Source organism: Hordeum vulgare, chromosome 6H, assembly GCF_904849725.1.
Source record: "Hordeum vulgare subsp. vulgare chromosome 6H, MorexV3_pseudomolecules_assembly, whole genome shotgun sequence".
In the NCBI taxonomy this organism is placed as follows: Eukaryota; Viridiplantae; Streptophyta; class Magnoliopsida; order Poales; family Poaceae; genus Hordeum; species Hordeum vulgare.
Window position 1 is genome coordinate 175202684 of NC_058523.1, and position 17871 is coordinate 175220554.

Here is a 17871-nt window from a genome sequence, read left to right on the forward strand (position 1 = left end):
GACCTTTCGGTCTCATGTGTTCCGAGGCCATGTCTGCACATGCTAGGCTCGTCAAGCTTAACCCGAGTGTTCTGCGTGCGCAACTGTTTTCCACCCGTTGTATGTGAACGTTGAGTCTATCACACCCGATCATCACGTGGTGTCTCGAAACGACGAACTGTAGCAACGGTGCACAGTCGGGGAGAACACAATTTCGTCTTGAAATTTTAGTGAGAGATCACCTCATAATGCTACCGTCGTTCTAAGCAAAATAAGGTGCATAAAAGGATTAACATCACATGCAATTCATAAGTGACATGATATGGCCATCATCACGTGCTTCTTGGTCTCCATCACCAAAGCACCGGCACGATCTTCTTGTCACCGGCGCCACACCATGATCTCCATCTACGTGTTGCCATCGGGGTTGTCGTGCTACTCATGCTATTACTACTAAAGCTACATCCTAGCAAAATAGTAAACGCATCTGCAAGCACAAACGTTAGTATAAAGACAACCCTATGGCTCCTGCCGGTTGCCGTACCATCGACGTGCAAGTCGATATTTTCTATTACAACATGATCATCTCATACATCCAATATATCATATCACATCGTTGTCCATATCACATCACAAGCATACCCTGCAAAAACAAGTTAGACGTCCTCTAATTTTGTTGTTGCATGTTTTACGTGGTGACCATGGGTATCTAGTAGGATCGCATCTTACTTACGCAAACACCACAACGGAGATATATGAGTTGCTATTTAACCTCATCCAAGGACCTCCTCGGTCAAATCCGATTCAACTAAAGTTGGAGAAACCGACACTTGCCAGTCATCTTTGAGCAACGGGGTTACTCGTAGCGATGAAACCAGTCTCTCGTAAGCGTACGAGTAATGTCGGTCCAAGCCGCTTCAATCCAACAATATCGCGGAATCAAGAAAAGACTAAGGAGGGCAGCAAAACGCACATCACCACCCACAAAAACTTTTGTGTTCTACTCGAGAAGACATCTACGCATGAACCTAGCTCATGATGCCACTGTCGGGGAACGTCGCATGGGAAACAAAAAATTTCCTACGCGCACGAAGAGCTATCATGGTGATGTCCATCTACGAGAGGGGATGAGTGATCTACGTACCCTTGTAGATCGTACAGCAGAAGCGTTAGTGAACGCGGTTGATGTAGTGGAATGTCCTCACGTCCCTCGATCCGCCCCGCGAACAATCCCGCGATGAGTCCCACGATCTAGTACCGAACGGATGGCACCTCCGCGTTCAACACACATACAGCTCGACGATGATCTCGGCCTTCTTGATCCAACAAGAGAGACGGAGAGGTAGAAGAGTTCTCCGGCAGCGTGACGGCGCTCCGGAGGTTGGTGATGACCTTGTCTCAGCAGGGCTCCGCCCGAGCTCCGCAGAAACGCGATCTAGAGGAAAACCCGTGGAGGTATGTGGTCGGGCTGCCGTGGAAAAGTCGTCTCAAATCAGCCCTAAAACCTCCGTATATATAGGTGGGAGGGAGGGGACCTTGCCTTGGGGCTCAAGGGGGTCGGCCGAGTCCAAGGGGGAAGGCTCCCCCCCCCCAAACCGAGTTGGACTTGGTTTGGTGGGTGGGAGTCCTTCCTTCCCTTCCCACCTCCCCTTTTTTTCTCTTTGATTTTCTTTCCTAGGCGCATAGGGCCCTTTTGGGCTGTCCCACCAGCCCACTAAGGGCTGGTGTGCCACCCTCAAGGCCTATGGGCTTCCCCAGGGTGGGTTGCCCCCCCGGTGAAATCCCGGAACCCATTCGTCATTCCCGGTACATTCCCGGTAACTCTGAAAACCTTCCGGTAATCAAATGAGGTCATCCTATATATCAATCTTCATTTCCGGACCATTCCGGAAACCCTCGTGACATCCCTGATCTCATCCGGGACTCCGAACAACATTCGGTAACCAACCATATAACTCAAATACGCATAAAACAACGTCGAACCTTAAGTGTGCAGACCCTGCGGGTTCGAGAACTATGTAGACATGACACGAGAGACTCCTCGGTCAATATCCAATAGCGGGACCTGGATGCCCATATTGGATCCTACATATTCTACAAAGATCTTATCGTTTGAACCTCAGTGCCAAGGACTCATATAATCCCGTATGTCATTCCCTTTGTCCTTCGGTATGTTACTTGCCCGAGATTCGATCGTCAGTATCCGCATACCTATTTCAATCTCGTTTACCGACAAGTCTCTTTACTCGTTCCGTAATACAAGATCCTGCAACTTACACTAAGTCACATTGCTTGCAAGGCTTGTGTGTGATGTTGTATTACCGAGTGGGCCCCGAGATACCTCTCCGTCACATGGAGTGACAAATCCCAGTCTTGATCCATACTAACTCAACTAACACCTTCGGAGATACCTGTAGAGCATCTTTATAGTCACCCAGTTACGTTGCGACGTTTGATACACACAAAGCATTCCTCCGGTGTCAGTGAGTTATATGATCTCATGGTCATAGGAATAAATACTTGACACGCAGAAAACAGTAGCAACAAAATGACACGATCAACATGCTACGTCTATTAGTTTGGGTCTAGTCCATCACGTGATTCTCCTAATGACATGATCCAGTTATCAAGCAACAACACCTTGTTCATAATCAGAAGATACTGACTATCTTTGATCAACTGGCTAGCCAACTAGAGGCTTGCTAGGGACGGTGTTTTGTCTATGTATCCACACATGTAAATGAGTCTTCATTCAATACAATTATAGCATGGATAATAAACGATTATCTTGATACAGGAATTATAATTATAACTATATTTATTATTGCCTCTAGGGCATAATTCCAACATGTACCTCCTCAACCTTCTTTTGTGCACTACCCTGCTCAGAACGCTCAAGCTGTTCTTCCTCAGCACCATGATCCATCAACAACTTTCTGAAATTCTCCTGGATCTTGTCAAAATTGCCTTGCATGGTGACAAAATTCTTGTTTACCATCGTTCTAAACTCATGAAACTCCTTTCTATCATCTTCCCTACTATTCTGCAGGGTCTTTATGTCCAACTCTAACGATGCTAACTGCAAATCTGCCATAACCATCGAGTCTCCTTGGGCAGTCATGACGCTGCTCCAAAAATAGGGTGGGTGGTGGGAATTGAGATGCTTACCTTCTGCTGGATCTGGATCTGAATCCTGTGAGAAGCTTGCCTCCTTTCTTCCCCGCTGCCCCTCCGTCCGAAAAATCGAGTGGCTCTAGATATCAATTGTCAGAATCAAGCTACTCACTTAAGCTAAAAACACACCGGCAACCAATTTCAGAGGCTGAGATTAGGTCAATTAGTGTTTCTATTGCTTGGATCTTGGGGGAAATGGATAAAGCACGCCACAAGCGGCTAGATTTTGTACCCAAACAATTCTTACATGCCTCTACGGGCTGGTGTGAGGGGCATTTATAAGCCAACTCACAAAAAGCAGCAAAAGGAAAGGAAAGGAGATAGTGCGGTTGTCTGAAAGTGAACATCGATGCGGGAGTAGCGCAGAGCCGTCGGATGCACGATCAGCGGTGTAGCTTGTTCACTTATCGAACCGGTATCTTCTCCTCCTAGCCGTTGGATGGTAGATCAACCTCCCCTGATACAACCGGCACGTAGGAATAGGGGATGGATCCTGACAAGGAGCACCAGGTTGAGCACACCCACATCGAGGCCAAGGAGGGACAACAGTGCCCGACTGGAGATTGATGGGACATGGAGCAGGGAAACATCCTCCTCGTTTTCCATCATGCCACCTCACACACACGCCCACTATCAGCTCGCCTTCGCTAGCTAAGGTCATGGCCACCATTGCCCGCAACAGCTTAGACGAGGAAGGCACATCATGGAAGTCAATCAATTCTTCGCCCTTCGACCCAGAGAGGCAGCAGGCTCCCGAGTTCCTTGCCCTTCCAGGTACAAATTGCTCTGCTTCACTGATTTTGGTTGCTGCATGCATGCTAGATACTCGAAACAAATGTTAGGATATGTATACTCTCATATATCTAGCAGCCATTTAGTTCGTAGATGCATTTTTATGTGATTTTGTTATAAAATTACCACATAAGATTATGGATTAGTAACTAATTTCAAAGATGTAAACATGGGAGAATGTCACAACTGACAAGTACTATTTCTCTTATTCTATGTTCTGCAAGAGACATGTCATGGTTTATTTTGTACATATTCCTGCCTTTGTTTCCAAACCTTGCCTCGGATCACCATTCCAAGGCATATGTGCGCTACATTTGAGAAACTGCGTCAACCTTTTATAGCTAATATCAAAAGAAGGATATTAACTCTGGAAAGTACTGGGCAATTACAGTATTGAGGTTTGCAATAGTATGTTCAGAACTGATTATTGGGTGTTTGAACTTTGAAGTTTGCATGTCCAGTTGATGAGGCACCTATTTTCAGTACAAATAAATCTTTTGGTGTGTCCCTTTTCATTGAATTATACCTGCTTGTACACACTATTTTCTTTGCTTGTATTGTGTAAACTAAAGTGTGTGTCGTTATTCTAGCTGCCAGTAATTTGCAGTTGGACTTGTGCCTTTCCTGGTGGTGGAGGCAAGGCAAAATGATGTGATGAGGATGTTGATGTACCGGCGCCGACGAGGCACAAAGGACAAACAATGGTGGGATTCACATGTCGGATGTCTGATTGCCGTCTCTCCAAATGTGGTGCCAAGGATGAGGGGTAAAGGTGCTAGACTGCTGGCAAGGGAAGGAGTATGATTCTATCAGGTAACAACATTGCCATTGATAGAATTAGTGAACCAATTCCATTACTTAAAGCTCCAGTTTGTAGCTATTTGATTCGTCCATTGATTTATTATCTTAATATCTTCACTATGGGAAGGCATCTATCACTGTCTATGAGTTGAGATCTTGAGATATCAAGAGTTAGCAATGATAAGAGTCTCATGTTGAATGGGTCTTTTATGCAGTACAGTTGTAAGATCTGTAGTTTTAGCCTTGACCTTTTACTGGAATAACTAATATAATCGGACATATAATTGTTGCATTATGCACGAACAAGATCTTATGTTGACTTCGGTGCTTCGATCTGGTTCATGTAGCCCTTTGTTCTTTATATGAAAATACTTTGTAATTGTTCCAACCATCACCTCTGAAACTCAGAAATCCGAAAAAGGTCGTTCGCATATCCCTGGCATCGACGATTCAGAGCTCCTGAAGGAAGCACAACACAAGGTGGCATCTTCTAAAGCTAAATGTTGATCATTCTTCTCTGAAGTGTGAGGTGAGTATCCCATTTGCCTTATATTCATCTGTTGCCTTTGCATGGAACTTTGCTACAACTTTTTATCCTAAGCTCCTAAATTTCCAAGGACTGACCATATTATGTTTTGAGATAACAGTTCAGCCATGATTATTTTGTTCTGTTGCAACATCTCCCATCTTTTGTGTTGTTATCTGAAAAAGGGTGATCCTGTGGCCTTCAACAAAGCAATAAGTAGAAGACCTTCCATATGGCGACGACTGCCAAGTCTATTTTTGGTTATTATCGATTGTGTGCTGAAATGTCCAAACCCTATGACTCTTTTCTATTTTTTTACTACACCAGATCTGGATATGTTCCCATCTTTTCTTTTCCTTGTATAAATGAAATTGCGTTCATGTTTATTTTTCCTTTCTTCATGGCAAATATCCAAAATTGCTGGATTCTTCTTTATGTTCATATATATAATGTCAAGAATTGGTGTTCAACATATACTTTTTTTTCTTTTCTCGGTAGCAACATACAGGCATATAACTAGTGGCTCCAATACTTGGTTTGCTTTGATTATTTGTGCCAAAGGTGCAACGAGTTTCTCTTACTTCAGAGATTTATTGTCTGTATTTAGATCACTACTTGCATGGTTTCGGTACTTGGTTTTCTCTCGCTTTTTACACGAGGGGCGCAACTTGGTTTTCTCTCATATAACAGGAAAAAGCTCTCTTGTTGAAGATAAAATTATTTGCAATCAAGTCTGATATGCATACTAATGAATGCCAATATTTATGCTAGATCTTTGAATAGTTAAATGTCCACTATATAAAGCGGTGAAGTGAGAGCGTGTAGTAAAGGTAGGGTAGGTATAATTTTAACTCAAGTTGTGTGTGAAACATCCTAGCAATTACTCATTTGGTTAGATAATGATATATTTAGGATGGGCATTTAGCTGCTGGGACCTGAATATTAGAAAGCTGACAGTTTATTTTTATTAATTGCTCTATTACCATTTCATGGTATTTCTTATGCCTTTTAAATAGATGGTATGCTTTACAGACCCATGGTACTTGTGATGTTAGCCCCTTCTGATTTACCGGCCTTGCGGTTGTCGTTCCCATGGTTGTGTCATTCGTGTTTATGCAGGGTGAGCTTTCTTCTATTGTCTATTCACTCGGTCGTTCCTCTAGAATATTTTCCTATGAATTTTCTATGCTATATAAGAAAGTTGGCCTAAAATATTTGAGGTCATATTCTATTTTACAGGTTACTCGTATACTTGCATAGCTGATGCAGTTGCATTAGTTTAGAACAAGTGTTTGTATCTACAACAAAGATAGCATATTCACCTATATTCAAATAACTATAAATAAGTGTCATTAAAGATTATAAGCAAGATAGGTGCGTACCAGACCGCCTAAGATACGCGTCAAGGGAGTGTCCCTACCATTAGTCGGCTACAAAACCCCAATATTGAGATCCTCTCCGTGCTCCGTTCTTCGCCTCGAGTTGCTCCGAGTCGTGGTTGTCTACCTAGTCAAGGTTATGTCATGCTAGGGTTGTTCACTTCCTATGGCCAAGAATTGTTGTTGTCCCGTGGTTTAATTCCTTGCTGGACATGTAGTTACGGTTTATTATGTGGTACTTGCTTGTAGAGTAAATGATCTGGAGGTAGCTATATATAGACATGTTTGTTGATGTTAGACGATCTCGTGGTTAATTAGAATTCTACTCCTCAATTAATGATATGTTATTGATATGATTCCTACTTGAGTTAGTGCTTTAAGTGGTTAACTGAACTTCTTAGTTTCAGCTACTAAAATCATGTTGAACTGAATAATCTTGCTGCATTACTTGCCGCAACACTTCTGTTTATTTTTGATATTAAGACATTATTGGTTGGTCTATTTGATAATATTTCTGGGCCAAAAAAACAGCTCAAACGTACTTGAAGCTACACTTCTGTTTATAATATCCTGGTACCATGTTTTGTTTCCTTTGTGGACATGGTATGGTCTAAGCGATGCTTGTATGGTAAATGGTGTGGTTCCTATAGACCTGCTGCTCTTTGATGCTCTTGTAGTTAGGATTCCACTCCTCGAAGTGATGCTCTTGTATTAGTCCCTAATTTAGTTAGTGGTTTAAGTGGTTAACATAACTGCTAACCTTCAGCTACTAAAATCCACTCCCAAATTAAATTTATTCTCCTGGTTAGTGCTCCCATTCTTGGTAGACTAAACTGGATGCAGAAAATATCTTAGCTTTATATGACGAAAGGTTGTGCATTAATCATTTCGTGCACATGAAAGATTTTGTAGTATCGATTGTTAAATGTGCTTCATAAAAAATCAGAATGCGAATGTTAGTATTTTTTTACTAAAAGTTCTAAATCGAATAGTGATAATAATTAGTCTTTTTTTTTCTTCTCCTTCTAACTTTCTTAATTACTCCTATTTTTGCAGATTTGATTCATTTCATGGAAGCTGGCATTGATGGACTGCTAGTGTTTAGTTTTTTTCATTTATATTGATGAATAATGTAAAACTTATGTATGTATATATAGATGAACTATGTGAAAATATGTATTGTGCTGGCCTATGTATTCTCTAGCTTGTTAAATATTTTATGATGATGTAGGGTGAGTCTATTCTACAGAGATCCCCTAAGAGTCTTATTCTACACACAAACCGTTTATTCTGCTAACACCTCCGACCGAACCATAGCTACAAACTAGATCGGACCGATCTGCATGAAATAAAAAAACACCCACCTTATCCTATTGTGGAACACAACCTTCACATCTCACCCCGTGCCGCTCCATCCCCTCCCACGACTTCCAACTCCACCCCCGCCGGCGTCGTGCAACCTCCATCCCCTACATCATCGGACCCTCTCCCTCCCCCATGCCACTGGAGTCCATCCCTTCCACGCTACTGCATCACCTTCCTCTCGCACCATCGCAGCGTCAGACTCCCCTCTCGCTGCGGCCTCCCCTCCACCTCTGATCGTCCACGGCGCTGCCCCGCCCAGGCACCACCCATCACCGCAGACGGTCACCTCGGCCCACCACCATGCAGCGCGCCGGTAGCCGATCTGCCAGGGTCGCCACCCCTCCCTGGGTCACGTCTGTGCCCCTGCCCGCGAGCACCTTGGGCGTCAACCACTGCTACCCCCGCCGCCCTAGTGACCCTCTATTGTGCGCGGTGGCGAGCCACAGCCCCCCGCCCCCGCGACCTCATGCTAGGCTGCCGCAGACGGATCCACACGACACCCTGCAACCATGGTCGTGCTGGCTACCCCCGGCGCCTCCTCCACCGCCACGACCTCTCCCAGCGCCACTAGATCGTGGCCATGCCACCGCTCTCCGGCGCGTGACTTCCGGGCGGACAGAGCGTCCAGTACCCAACCGGCCAACCCCATCACGCCGTTGTGCACATTCCCCAGTGGTGCCACAGGGGCCTAATGGCGGTGCTAGCTCCCTCCTGACACGGCCATCACCCGCACCTCTCATGGATTCGCTGGATCCAGACCCCCTTGCTCCCCCTTCCGACGAGTCCATGCCGACAAGCTCCATACCCCGTCCCCTGATCCAGGTTAGTAGCAAAAAGGGCATCACTCTAATCCCATAGAGCTTCTCATGACTGATTCATTTGCTATATTTTCAGTTCAGATGGGGTAGTAGGTGCACCACCGGTCTTCCGCCGGCGAGATCCCTCTAGTGAGCCGCCCAGAGTTAGTGGGGTTGCAGCTCGCTTTGCAGGGGCACCCCATTTGTCGCCGACGTGCAGTTCGGCTCACGGACCCATGTAGTCGACTTGGAGGGTGAGCTGTTGTTGCAACGACGACGAGAAAAATAGAAGTATTATAGTTCATTAGAATTGGGAGTGAAAATTAGAGGATGTTATTTCTAGTTCACTCATATTTCTCTTTGTTTTTGTTTCCTGTGCAGAGCGGTTCATTGTCCCTGTTCTTGTGGTTCACCATCCGTGTCTCTTTGTTTTTGTTTCAGTGGATTGCACAGGTGTTTCCACCAAATCTGCACCAGAACACTGCCAGAAATTGAGGAGAACAACTCATGACAGGGTGCAGTTTGCCTAAGTCCCTCGATGTGGTGCGGTGCCTCGCCGGAGTTCTATTGCCGTTCCGGGCTTTTTTTTTCCTCCGGATTTTTGGTGTGCACAACGCTGCAGTACACCCAAGTCCTCGGTGGGGTGGGCGATGTGCATATTTGTGGATCAATTAGATTTACAATGCAGTGCACTGTGTTGTTTGCGGGGACAAAAGAATTGGTTGCATATTCTGGTGCTTTTTTTCCTTTCAAAAACTTAAAAGAAATCATGCAGCTCTTTTAGCCGTTTCTTGCAGTGCGATTTTTTATCTGAAGCAGTGCGTTTGAGTTTGACCGTTTAATGTTGTTCATCTCGCACAATAAATTATTATAGAAAGGACAAAAAAATTGCAGCTCATTTCCTTGCTAGTGTTGAGGTTCACTTACGCCCGAACGTGAAGTGCGTACCACTCCCTCGTATGAAAAATTCATGTCCAACAAAATAAAAAACATGCAGTGCACTTGCTTGTCACATAGTGCGGTTTTCCGTCAAAAAGGAGTACACTCTTCTATTCGATGTGGTTCACGCGTTGATTTGGGTGTCGCGAAAAAATACAATGTCCGTATTTTGCTAAAATCAATACTGCTCTTAAACCGTAAGGAACTAGAGCGAGTGTTCTATATGGAAAAGTTGTGCATCATCATTATATTTCCGACGCTATATCATTTGCATCGTTCCGACAAACGGTTTGAAAAAATTCATGAAAATACGCTTGCTACAACTCGTAGGCAGCGACACCGTTTTTAAAATTCGTTTAAAACCACAAGGAATCTCAACAAATGGCCAACATATGAAAGTTGCGTATATTCTACAGCTTTTCAACACCATATCATACGCCTTGTTCCGAGGAACGGTTTAAAAACTACAGTGAAGACAATACCAAAAAATAAAAAATTCATAAAACATAATTCCGTTTTATAGTAAATTTGAAATTACTTTCAAACCGTAAGGAATTAAAGAGATAAGTTTACATGAAAAACATGCGGCTCGATGATATCTTCCCAACGCCATATCTTTTGTTTCATTCCGACGAGCGGTTTAGAAAACATCGCGAAAATACGCTCGCTGCAGCCCGTCACGCGCCCATCATTTTCGAAACTGCTTTTAAACCGCGAGGAATCGTGAAAAATGTTCAACTTGACGGAGTTGGGAATTTCCGTAGAAATCCATTGGAATGTTATATGCCTCATTCCGAAAAACGGTTTCAAAAGTGGAGCCAAAACGGTGTCGAAAAGCGCGTGTAGTTTTTTCTCGTGACATTGGAGTGTTTCGTTTGAAAGGGATGCACTGTACTAATGTTGAGCGTACAGTTGGGAAGTGTGTTGGGAAGTGTGTGCAGAATAACTATTCTGCTAATATTAGTAAAATATATGGTATATATATGTGTGTGTATATATGTATGTACTACGAAAATGCAGGGAAATAAAATAAAACAAACAAAAAAGGAGCAATACAGGCTCTTTGCCATCTGCCAGCTGATGGCAAAGCCCATTGCCATGAGCCAGTAGACGGCAAAGGGCCGCCCCCGGCAGATGGCAAAGGGACCCCCCCCCCCCTCCGCAGATGGCAAAGAGCCACCACCCGGCAGACGGCAAAGGGACGCCCCCCGACAGACGGCAAAGACCCCCCCCCCCCCCGGGCGGCAGATGACAAAGGTTCGTTAGCTATCTAAGAAAGTAGCCCTATCCACTGCTGTCTAGCTTCCTTTGCCGTCTACTTGCTAAGGCAGACAAATGGCAAAGATCTTTGACGTCCGCTGTCACGCGGCAAATGGCAAAGGACATCTTTACCGACCCTAGCTACCATGGATATTTTGCCGTCCGCCGGGTCTTTGTCGTCCATGGAACGGCCCTTTGCCGTCCGCCATGGCAGATGACAAAGAAGTTGATTTCTGTAGTGCTCCTCCGCCCACTGGATCCCTGCATGAACACCCCGGCTGGATTTCGCAGCGGCCTCCCACCTGTCAGCGACGTGGGGATGTGTCATGTGGCTCGGGGATCCCTGGGACCACGAGGATCCGAGTGGTGGTTCGGGGAGCCCTTGCGGGGTGTGGATTCGCTAGCCCCACTTGCCGACGGTTAAAGGAAGTGGGAGGAGGCAGCGTTGGGTGCCTCTCGATGGGGAAGAAGGTGGATTGGGTCGGGGGTGATAGTTGACCGGTGACGGAAGGAAGTGGGAGGAGACAGCGTTGGGCGCCTCTCGATGGGGAAGAAGGTGGATTGGGTCGGAAGTGACAGTTGACTGGAGGGAGAAGGTGTATGTTGTTTGGGTATATATGTATGGTAAAATGTTTGGGGCACCTAGGTGCCCGGACACCTTGATTGTTTTAAGTATGTATCGGTGCACAATGAATGTTTGATTTGTTTCCTAACCATTCTTCATGCAAGACTTTTCATGCTTATATTTTATTTCTGTTTTTAACGGTTAGGCATGCAAGACTTGCCATACAATTAATTGTATTATTGTTTGATTTTTTTCTGAATTGTTGCGGGTATCTAATACGTGTGTTTTTGTTTCCTAACTATATAATACATGTATCTAATACTTACTAATGAAATTACGTATATACGCATGATTTTTCCTACATATATATGCCCATACATGATTATTTTTGTATGTACATATACCCACTCATGATTTTTTTTAGATTTGTTAGGAATGTAAATTGCATACCAATACCCACACACGTTTCTTTTCGTACATACAAGGACCTAAGATAGCACGTCCGCATACAACTTTTTAATGCATGCATGCTTTGGAAATCTATACAAAACTAATATACTTTGGATGGTTCATACCCAAAAAGTGTTACACTCTTTTTAATACACGTATATTCTTTCAAGACATACCCACAAATGATATTGAAGATATACCTAGAAATACATGTATACACACGATATTATGTATTTATTGTCTTGGGTTATATACTCATAAGTTTTATGCTGAGGTATGTAAATACGATTAGTATGCACATACAAAAATAATATGTGTACTCTAGATATATATAGACACAAAAACAAGAATCTATACGTACTAAATAAGTGAATCCATACATATTTAATCTAATAGGCATGTACTAAATATTCTGGGTATATAGATAAACAAAAATGTAATGCATACTGAAGAAACATTTTAGGTATATACGTAGTCAAAAATGTAAAATGACTGTGTATTAAATAAATGAATCTGCACATATGTAATCTAATCTATCGGTACGTTCTAAATATTTTGGGTATATACGTAGACAAAAATATACTGTGTACATAGTCAATATTCTAGGTATATACATATAAAAATCTAACGTGTACATACTAAAAATAATAATTCCTACATACCTAATTCATACATGCATGAAATAAATGTTCATATACATAATCTGTAGTATTTTTTCCTTTTAAAATATGTTTCCATGCATGACGTGCTAGACCATGCTTAATAACATCCGTTTATGATATGTCTCATAATTATTTCAGAGTTGGGAATTAGTAATGGATTGATTCATTACCTTTTATACCTATCACAACAACACATCTAATTGCAATCGAATAGTAAAAAGGCAAGGAGCCTGGGCACTTAGGGTCGCGCTATTCGTCACCCTCGGTAAGGAATAATTATTATTCACCCACTCATATTTTAATATTAATGTACCGTATTTTTACGTCCCATAAATTTTATCTTACTTCACAGAAAAAAGGAAACGTAAGAAAACACATAATCACTGTAAAATTATTTTATGTTACGTATATTTATCAACATAAAATTATACTGTAAAATGTACATAAAAACAAATTTTCAGATCTTGTGACCCATAATTTTGTTTTTATGTCAAATTTTACGTTGTGAATCAATATAAATGTTACTATTTGTATATAATATATAATTTATGTATTAAACAATCATAAAATTACCTCGGGTGAAGAATAACTTATTCTACACCTTGGATGATGATAGTGTTAAAAATAGCGATTAGGCATGCAAGACTTGCCATGCAATTAATTAAATGGATGATGAATAGGGGCCAATATAACCCAAATAAATGGTCAAAATTAACCAATTTTTTTCACGTACGTTAGTACGATGTACATATACTTCCGGGAACCACTAGGGATCAGACTACTGATCCCTAGCGTTTCATCAGACTAGTCTGTGGCTGTTGAATTAGTAGCACACGAGTCGTTAGATCCTGTGTAGAAAGGTACATTAGGTAGTTTACTAGATTTGGTAACTCCTTCTCTAAATACGATGATTCCTCTAACTGTTCCGTTGTCCTAGCGAGTTAATTCGTACCAGCCTTGCTTCTTAGAACCAAGCTGCATCTGCATCTCCTTCCATCGTTCAATCAAGCGAGGATGTGATAGTAATATTTCATACTTTCTTATTTAATTTCATTTTTTATACTAATAATTTTTAAATTACTCTGATGAAAACACAAAAACTTGTATCGAGTGTGCCTTTATTTTGTTCCCAACACACCAAAATTTGCTTCCACTAACGTCCCATTTTGTTTCTACTGCAATCTTACAAAAAAATGTCCAAGAACCTTGCTTCCACATATAATTTTTTTGCTTCTCAGACTTTTTTTTCACATGGAATGAAATTGACTCCCATAAATTTTTATTATGTTTCCAACACGAGAAAACTTTGCTTACATCCATTACAAAAGTCTTTCCATCACAAAAGTGATTTGCTTATAACCAAACATAAGTTAGTTTTTGCCGTTTATACAATATGTTTGAGACGCGCCACACCTTCTTATTTATTTTAAGTGGCCAATAATACAATGCTTCCTAAGTTCATATCGTATATTTCCACTTCCCCTCATATAACAAACGGTCGACTTCATTGTGATGTAGATCCAATTGTTGCCATGATCCTTAGTGCATAGACGAGGCGACCTCCATATAGACTTGTATTGTCGGTGCATCTTGGCTCTGAAGGAGTAGCACACAATAGATTGAAGCATGCATTTATTAAACATGATGCATACATATCAAAGGTAGGACCCAACAATTGGTATTACATGTGCATTACAATACTCATGAAGCATAGAATGTTTACAATACATTGGTGAACAAATAAGAAAAATAAATCCAAAAAAATTGGATGCTAGAACTATGGTAGAAAAAAAAACTAAATGGAAATATATTTAGTATATTATATAAGTATGGCATGACAAGGAAAAAAATGCTAAGTAAGCATGGAAGCAGTCCACATAAACGAAGGAAGCATGAGTGTGACTGTGTGCAGCTAAACATCTTAATAGAAAAAGCACAAGTGGCAAACAAACAAAGAATTATTATCATTATGTGAAACAAAATGTATATAAAATGGAAGCATGTATGATAAATAAAGGGAGCATAACTAGATAGGAAGCCTGGTTATCACAATGGATGTTGGACAGAATTGATACATACACTGGTAAATGGTAATACAGAAATTTGTATATGCAGAATTACTAGCTTGTCGTCAAGAAATAATTTTTTTCTGGTAACAACTATTTTGATAATAAGAGCAAAACATAGAAAAACATCATTTTGAGTCCCGCATGACAGCATCACATCATGCACTTAATGGACTAATAATGGAAGAGTTCCACATGCACCGCAAGCTCGTCACCGACAAGGAATCTACCCAATGAAGAGCATCGCCTCATCCCAGTCGTAGTGCTCTAGACATCATACAAACAATTTTGAATGTGTCAAAACGAAGATCAATGGTTAAAAACTTTCTGCAGCAATATATATATATATATATATATATATATATATATATATATATATATATATATATATATATATATATATATATATATATATATTCAATGGAAAGGTCGATGAGAAATAGCGAAGCATAGTCCGAAATCGATTAAACGCAATAATTCACTAAAAAGAAGCAACACTTATGGTTATAGAAGCACCCACTAGTTGTACACATTTTGAATGTGTTAAAACCAAAATGTTGTACAATAAAAGAAGCATACATTTGTAGTGATCGAAGCAAAATTTCACTACTATGTAAGCGTATCTGAGAAACAAAAGTGCAGCAGTTAAGCAAATTTTCACAAGATGAAAGCAAACTATGTTGACAAAAGTAGCATGTGTGGTACTACTGTTATGGAAGATATATCGGTGGGAAGCAAGAAAACAATACTCCACCGATGGGAAACATGAATACAATGGTATCTCAAAACACATCATCATAAATGCAAGATTAATACTACAATCTGGAGGCTCCATCGGTGAGAAGCATGAGTACCATACTAACTAAACACAACTCATATCTGAAAACGAAAATAATGTGATACTGTTGCTTATGCTGCCTGGGGGTATCCTTGGACAACCGAGACGCCGCTGTAGTTCAATAGAGCAGAGGCATCGGTGCCAGGAACTGGTGGAGTGGACCAGCACGAGTAGGAAGGGCGTGAGCAATCTGTTGCGCCTTCGTGGACTGTGGTGGCGCAGCCGTTAAATCGGACGGGGCAACCGCGAATTGAATATCACAGCTGTAGTGGGGATAACTGGTTCCTGCGGATAGAGCCGGGACGGCGAGGGACATGGCAATCTCGGTGCAGAGAGTTGCGTCGGGGGCAGGCGAGATGGGGGCGAGGGGTCGGGTGGGTGGAGGAAGGTGAGATAATGAGATTAGTGCGGGATTGGTCAACGACCAAGGGGTTAATGGCGAGAAAATCGGGCTTGATTGTAAACGACATGATGGCTTTTTCTCATCCGTGAGATTGAAAACGTATCAACGTGTGCCGACTGGTTTGATGAATTCCTAGCATCAGACGTATGATGCAAAGTATTTCCCTATACTTCTTCTGCCCGAATTACTTCTCACAGATAGAAACAAATATAACTAAATATACGTCTAGTTACATTTATTTTCATGACAAGTAATTCCGGACTGAGAAAGTATGCCTTAATGAATTTCTTTGCATTTTTTTGAAAATGTGAAACTTTGAATAATTTTATTGAATGGACCAATTGATCTGCCAATTCCTTCCAAACATATGATCTATTTAAGCTAAAAATATATATTAGATGGATACATATATGATTTACTGGAGTTTATTTTTTGGTTTTTATAAAACATTGAATTTTGAAACAAAAAATGGAAAATTGGCCAGGTGATGTTGCCGCTTTATTTGTCATATGTGCACTTACAAGCGGGATTCACCCATCAAGGATCATGTCAATGGAGTGCAACAAAAGATTACGCCAATAGATGGTGTTTTGTGCAACTAGTCCGAAAAGTAAGTGTTCTTTGCAAAATTCACCTCAGTGGTTGGTGGCTTGTGTAATTTCCTCCCAGCTAGCTTCATATTTTATTAGCAAATCCTTCTTTAGCCCTGTTTGTTCGATTTATGAATTTTACTCAGAACCAAAGTTTTTTCTTTTTTCTTTTTTTCATGAATATGCAACGACTTGCGATATCATACATTGAAAGATGGAAGATTGTTATATAAGAGTACAAGAGATAACTGAAAGATAGAATATTGTTGTATAAAAACATCTTCAGCCGGACCCCTCAAACACTTCTCAAATGTTCGGGCAGGCCACCCGGTCACTGTTCAGTCAATTTTTTTAATCCAGACGGACCCTCAAACCGGTCTTAAACACCCGGGCTGATCGGCACCCTTCATTTTTAGCTTAAATATGAGGTGGATATGGGGAAGCACGGGCACGCCCGTCTGGCCCACGTCTACCATCATATATTCGTCCCCATCTGCTCGTAGACCAAACCCTAACCACTTCACTACACTCTCCTCCACTTCCATCCGCCAGCCAAGCTCACCTTCGGCATGTCGGGCAGCAGATCTGAGTCCTTCACCTACAGATCTGTCGACCACGAGCTCGTCCCACGCGGCCCCAAGAAGAAGATGTTCGTCTGGCTTGCGTTGCGCCGCTCCCGGGAGGCGGCTGCACAACGACAACGCTCGGACTCACAACACCGGGAATCCATTGCGTCCGCACAACTGGTGGTTGGGTCCAACGTTGCTGCCTCACAGGAGGTGGTGCGGTCCATCTAGCGTTCGAACGTTGTGACAGAAGCGCAACCCCTCCGTTAACGCGCCGATCACGAAGCATGGCCGACCTCGGACGATGTCATGGCGCGGCGTGCCCGTCGGGCGAGGCAGTGGGCACGGGATGTGGCGGAGGCCCTCACAGCGGCGGATGTTGAAAAGGCGGAGTCACACTCTTCGACGCCCCGTAGGGTGCACTAGTGCGGTCGACGCAACAACGTCGTGGTGAACGTTGGTTCCTCCTAGGAAAGATCCATCATCGACCTCACGTCGACTGGCACCGTCTGAATTACGGGCTCCGACGAGGAAGACTAGGGCCTGGGAGACGACGGGAGCTCGACTCCTGTGAGCCGACTAGTGTCCCATGTCTTACTCTACCTCGTCGACGACCGGATCGACACTATGAGGGCGCAATCAACCGCCAGACATGGACATGCGGAGCCCGATGAGCTCCTTTTAATATTAGGTTTATGTTTCATGTAATAATATAGATT

The 17871-nt window shown here is 42.4% G+C and overlaps 1 protein-coding gene across 3 annotated transcripts; it reads left to right on the top strand.

The window, feature by feature from the left end:
* The first annotated feature begins 8013 nt into the window (after positions 1 to 8013).
* Positions 8014 to 9602, top strand: LOC123404099 (proline-rich receptor-like protein kinase PERK9). 3 transcript variants are annotated; one of them, XM_045098026.1, is made up of 3 exons: positions 8014 to 8838; positions 8911 to 9104; positions 9195 to 9602. In XM_045098026.1, exons 1-2 carry the CDS (start codon positions 8317 to 8319, stop codon positions 8962 to 8964), a joined length of 576 nt encoding a protein of 191 aa, XP_044953961.1. In that variant the 5' UTR covers positions 8014 to 8316; the 3' UTR covers positions 8965 to 9104; positions 9195 to 9602. The 3 variants fall into 3 exon arrangements, with proteins under 3 accessions (XP_044953961.1, XP_044953959.1, XP_044953960.1); XM_045098024.1 differs by having other exon boundaries at positions 8911 to 9067; XM_045098025.1 differs by having other exon boundaries at positions 8911 to 9067; positions 9255 to 9602.
* The last annotated feature ends 8269 nt before the right edge of the window (positions 9603 to 17871 follow it).

Excerpts from the sequence above, each read along its gene's own strand:
- LOC123404099 (XM_045098026.1), top strand. The coding sequence starts at position 8,317 with ATGCAGCGCGCCGGTAGCCGATCTGCCAGGGTCGCCACCCCTCCCTGG. Across the intron at positions 8,839-8,910 it reads TACCCCGTCCCCTGATCCAG|TTCAGATGGGGTAGTAGGTG; the intron begins GTTAGTAGCAAA and ends CTATATTTTCAG.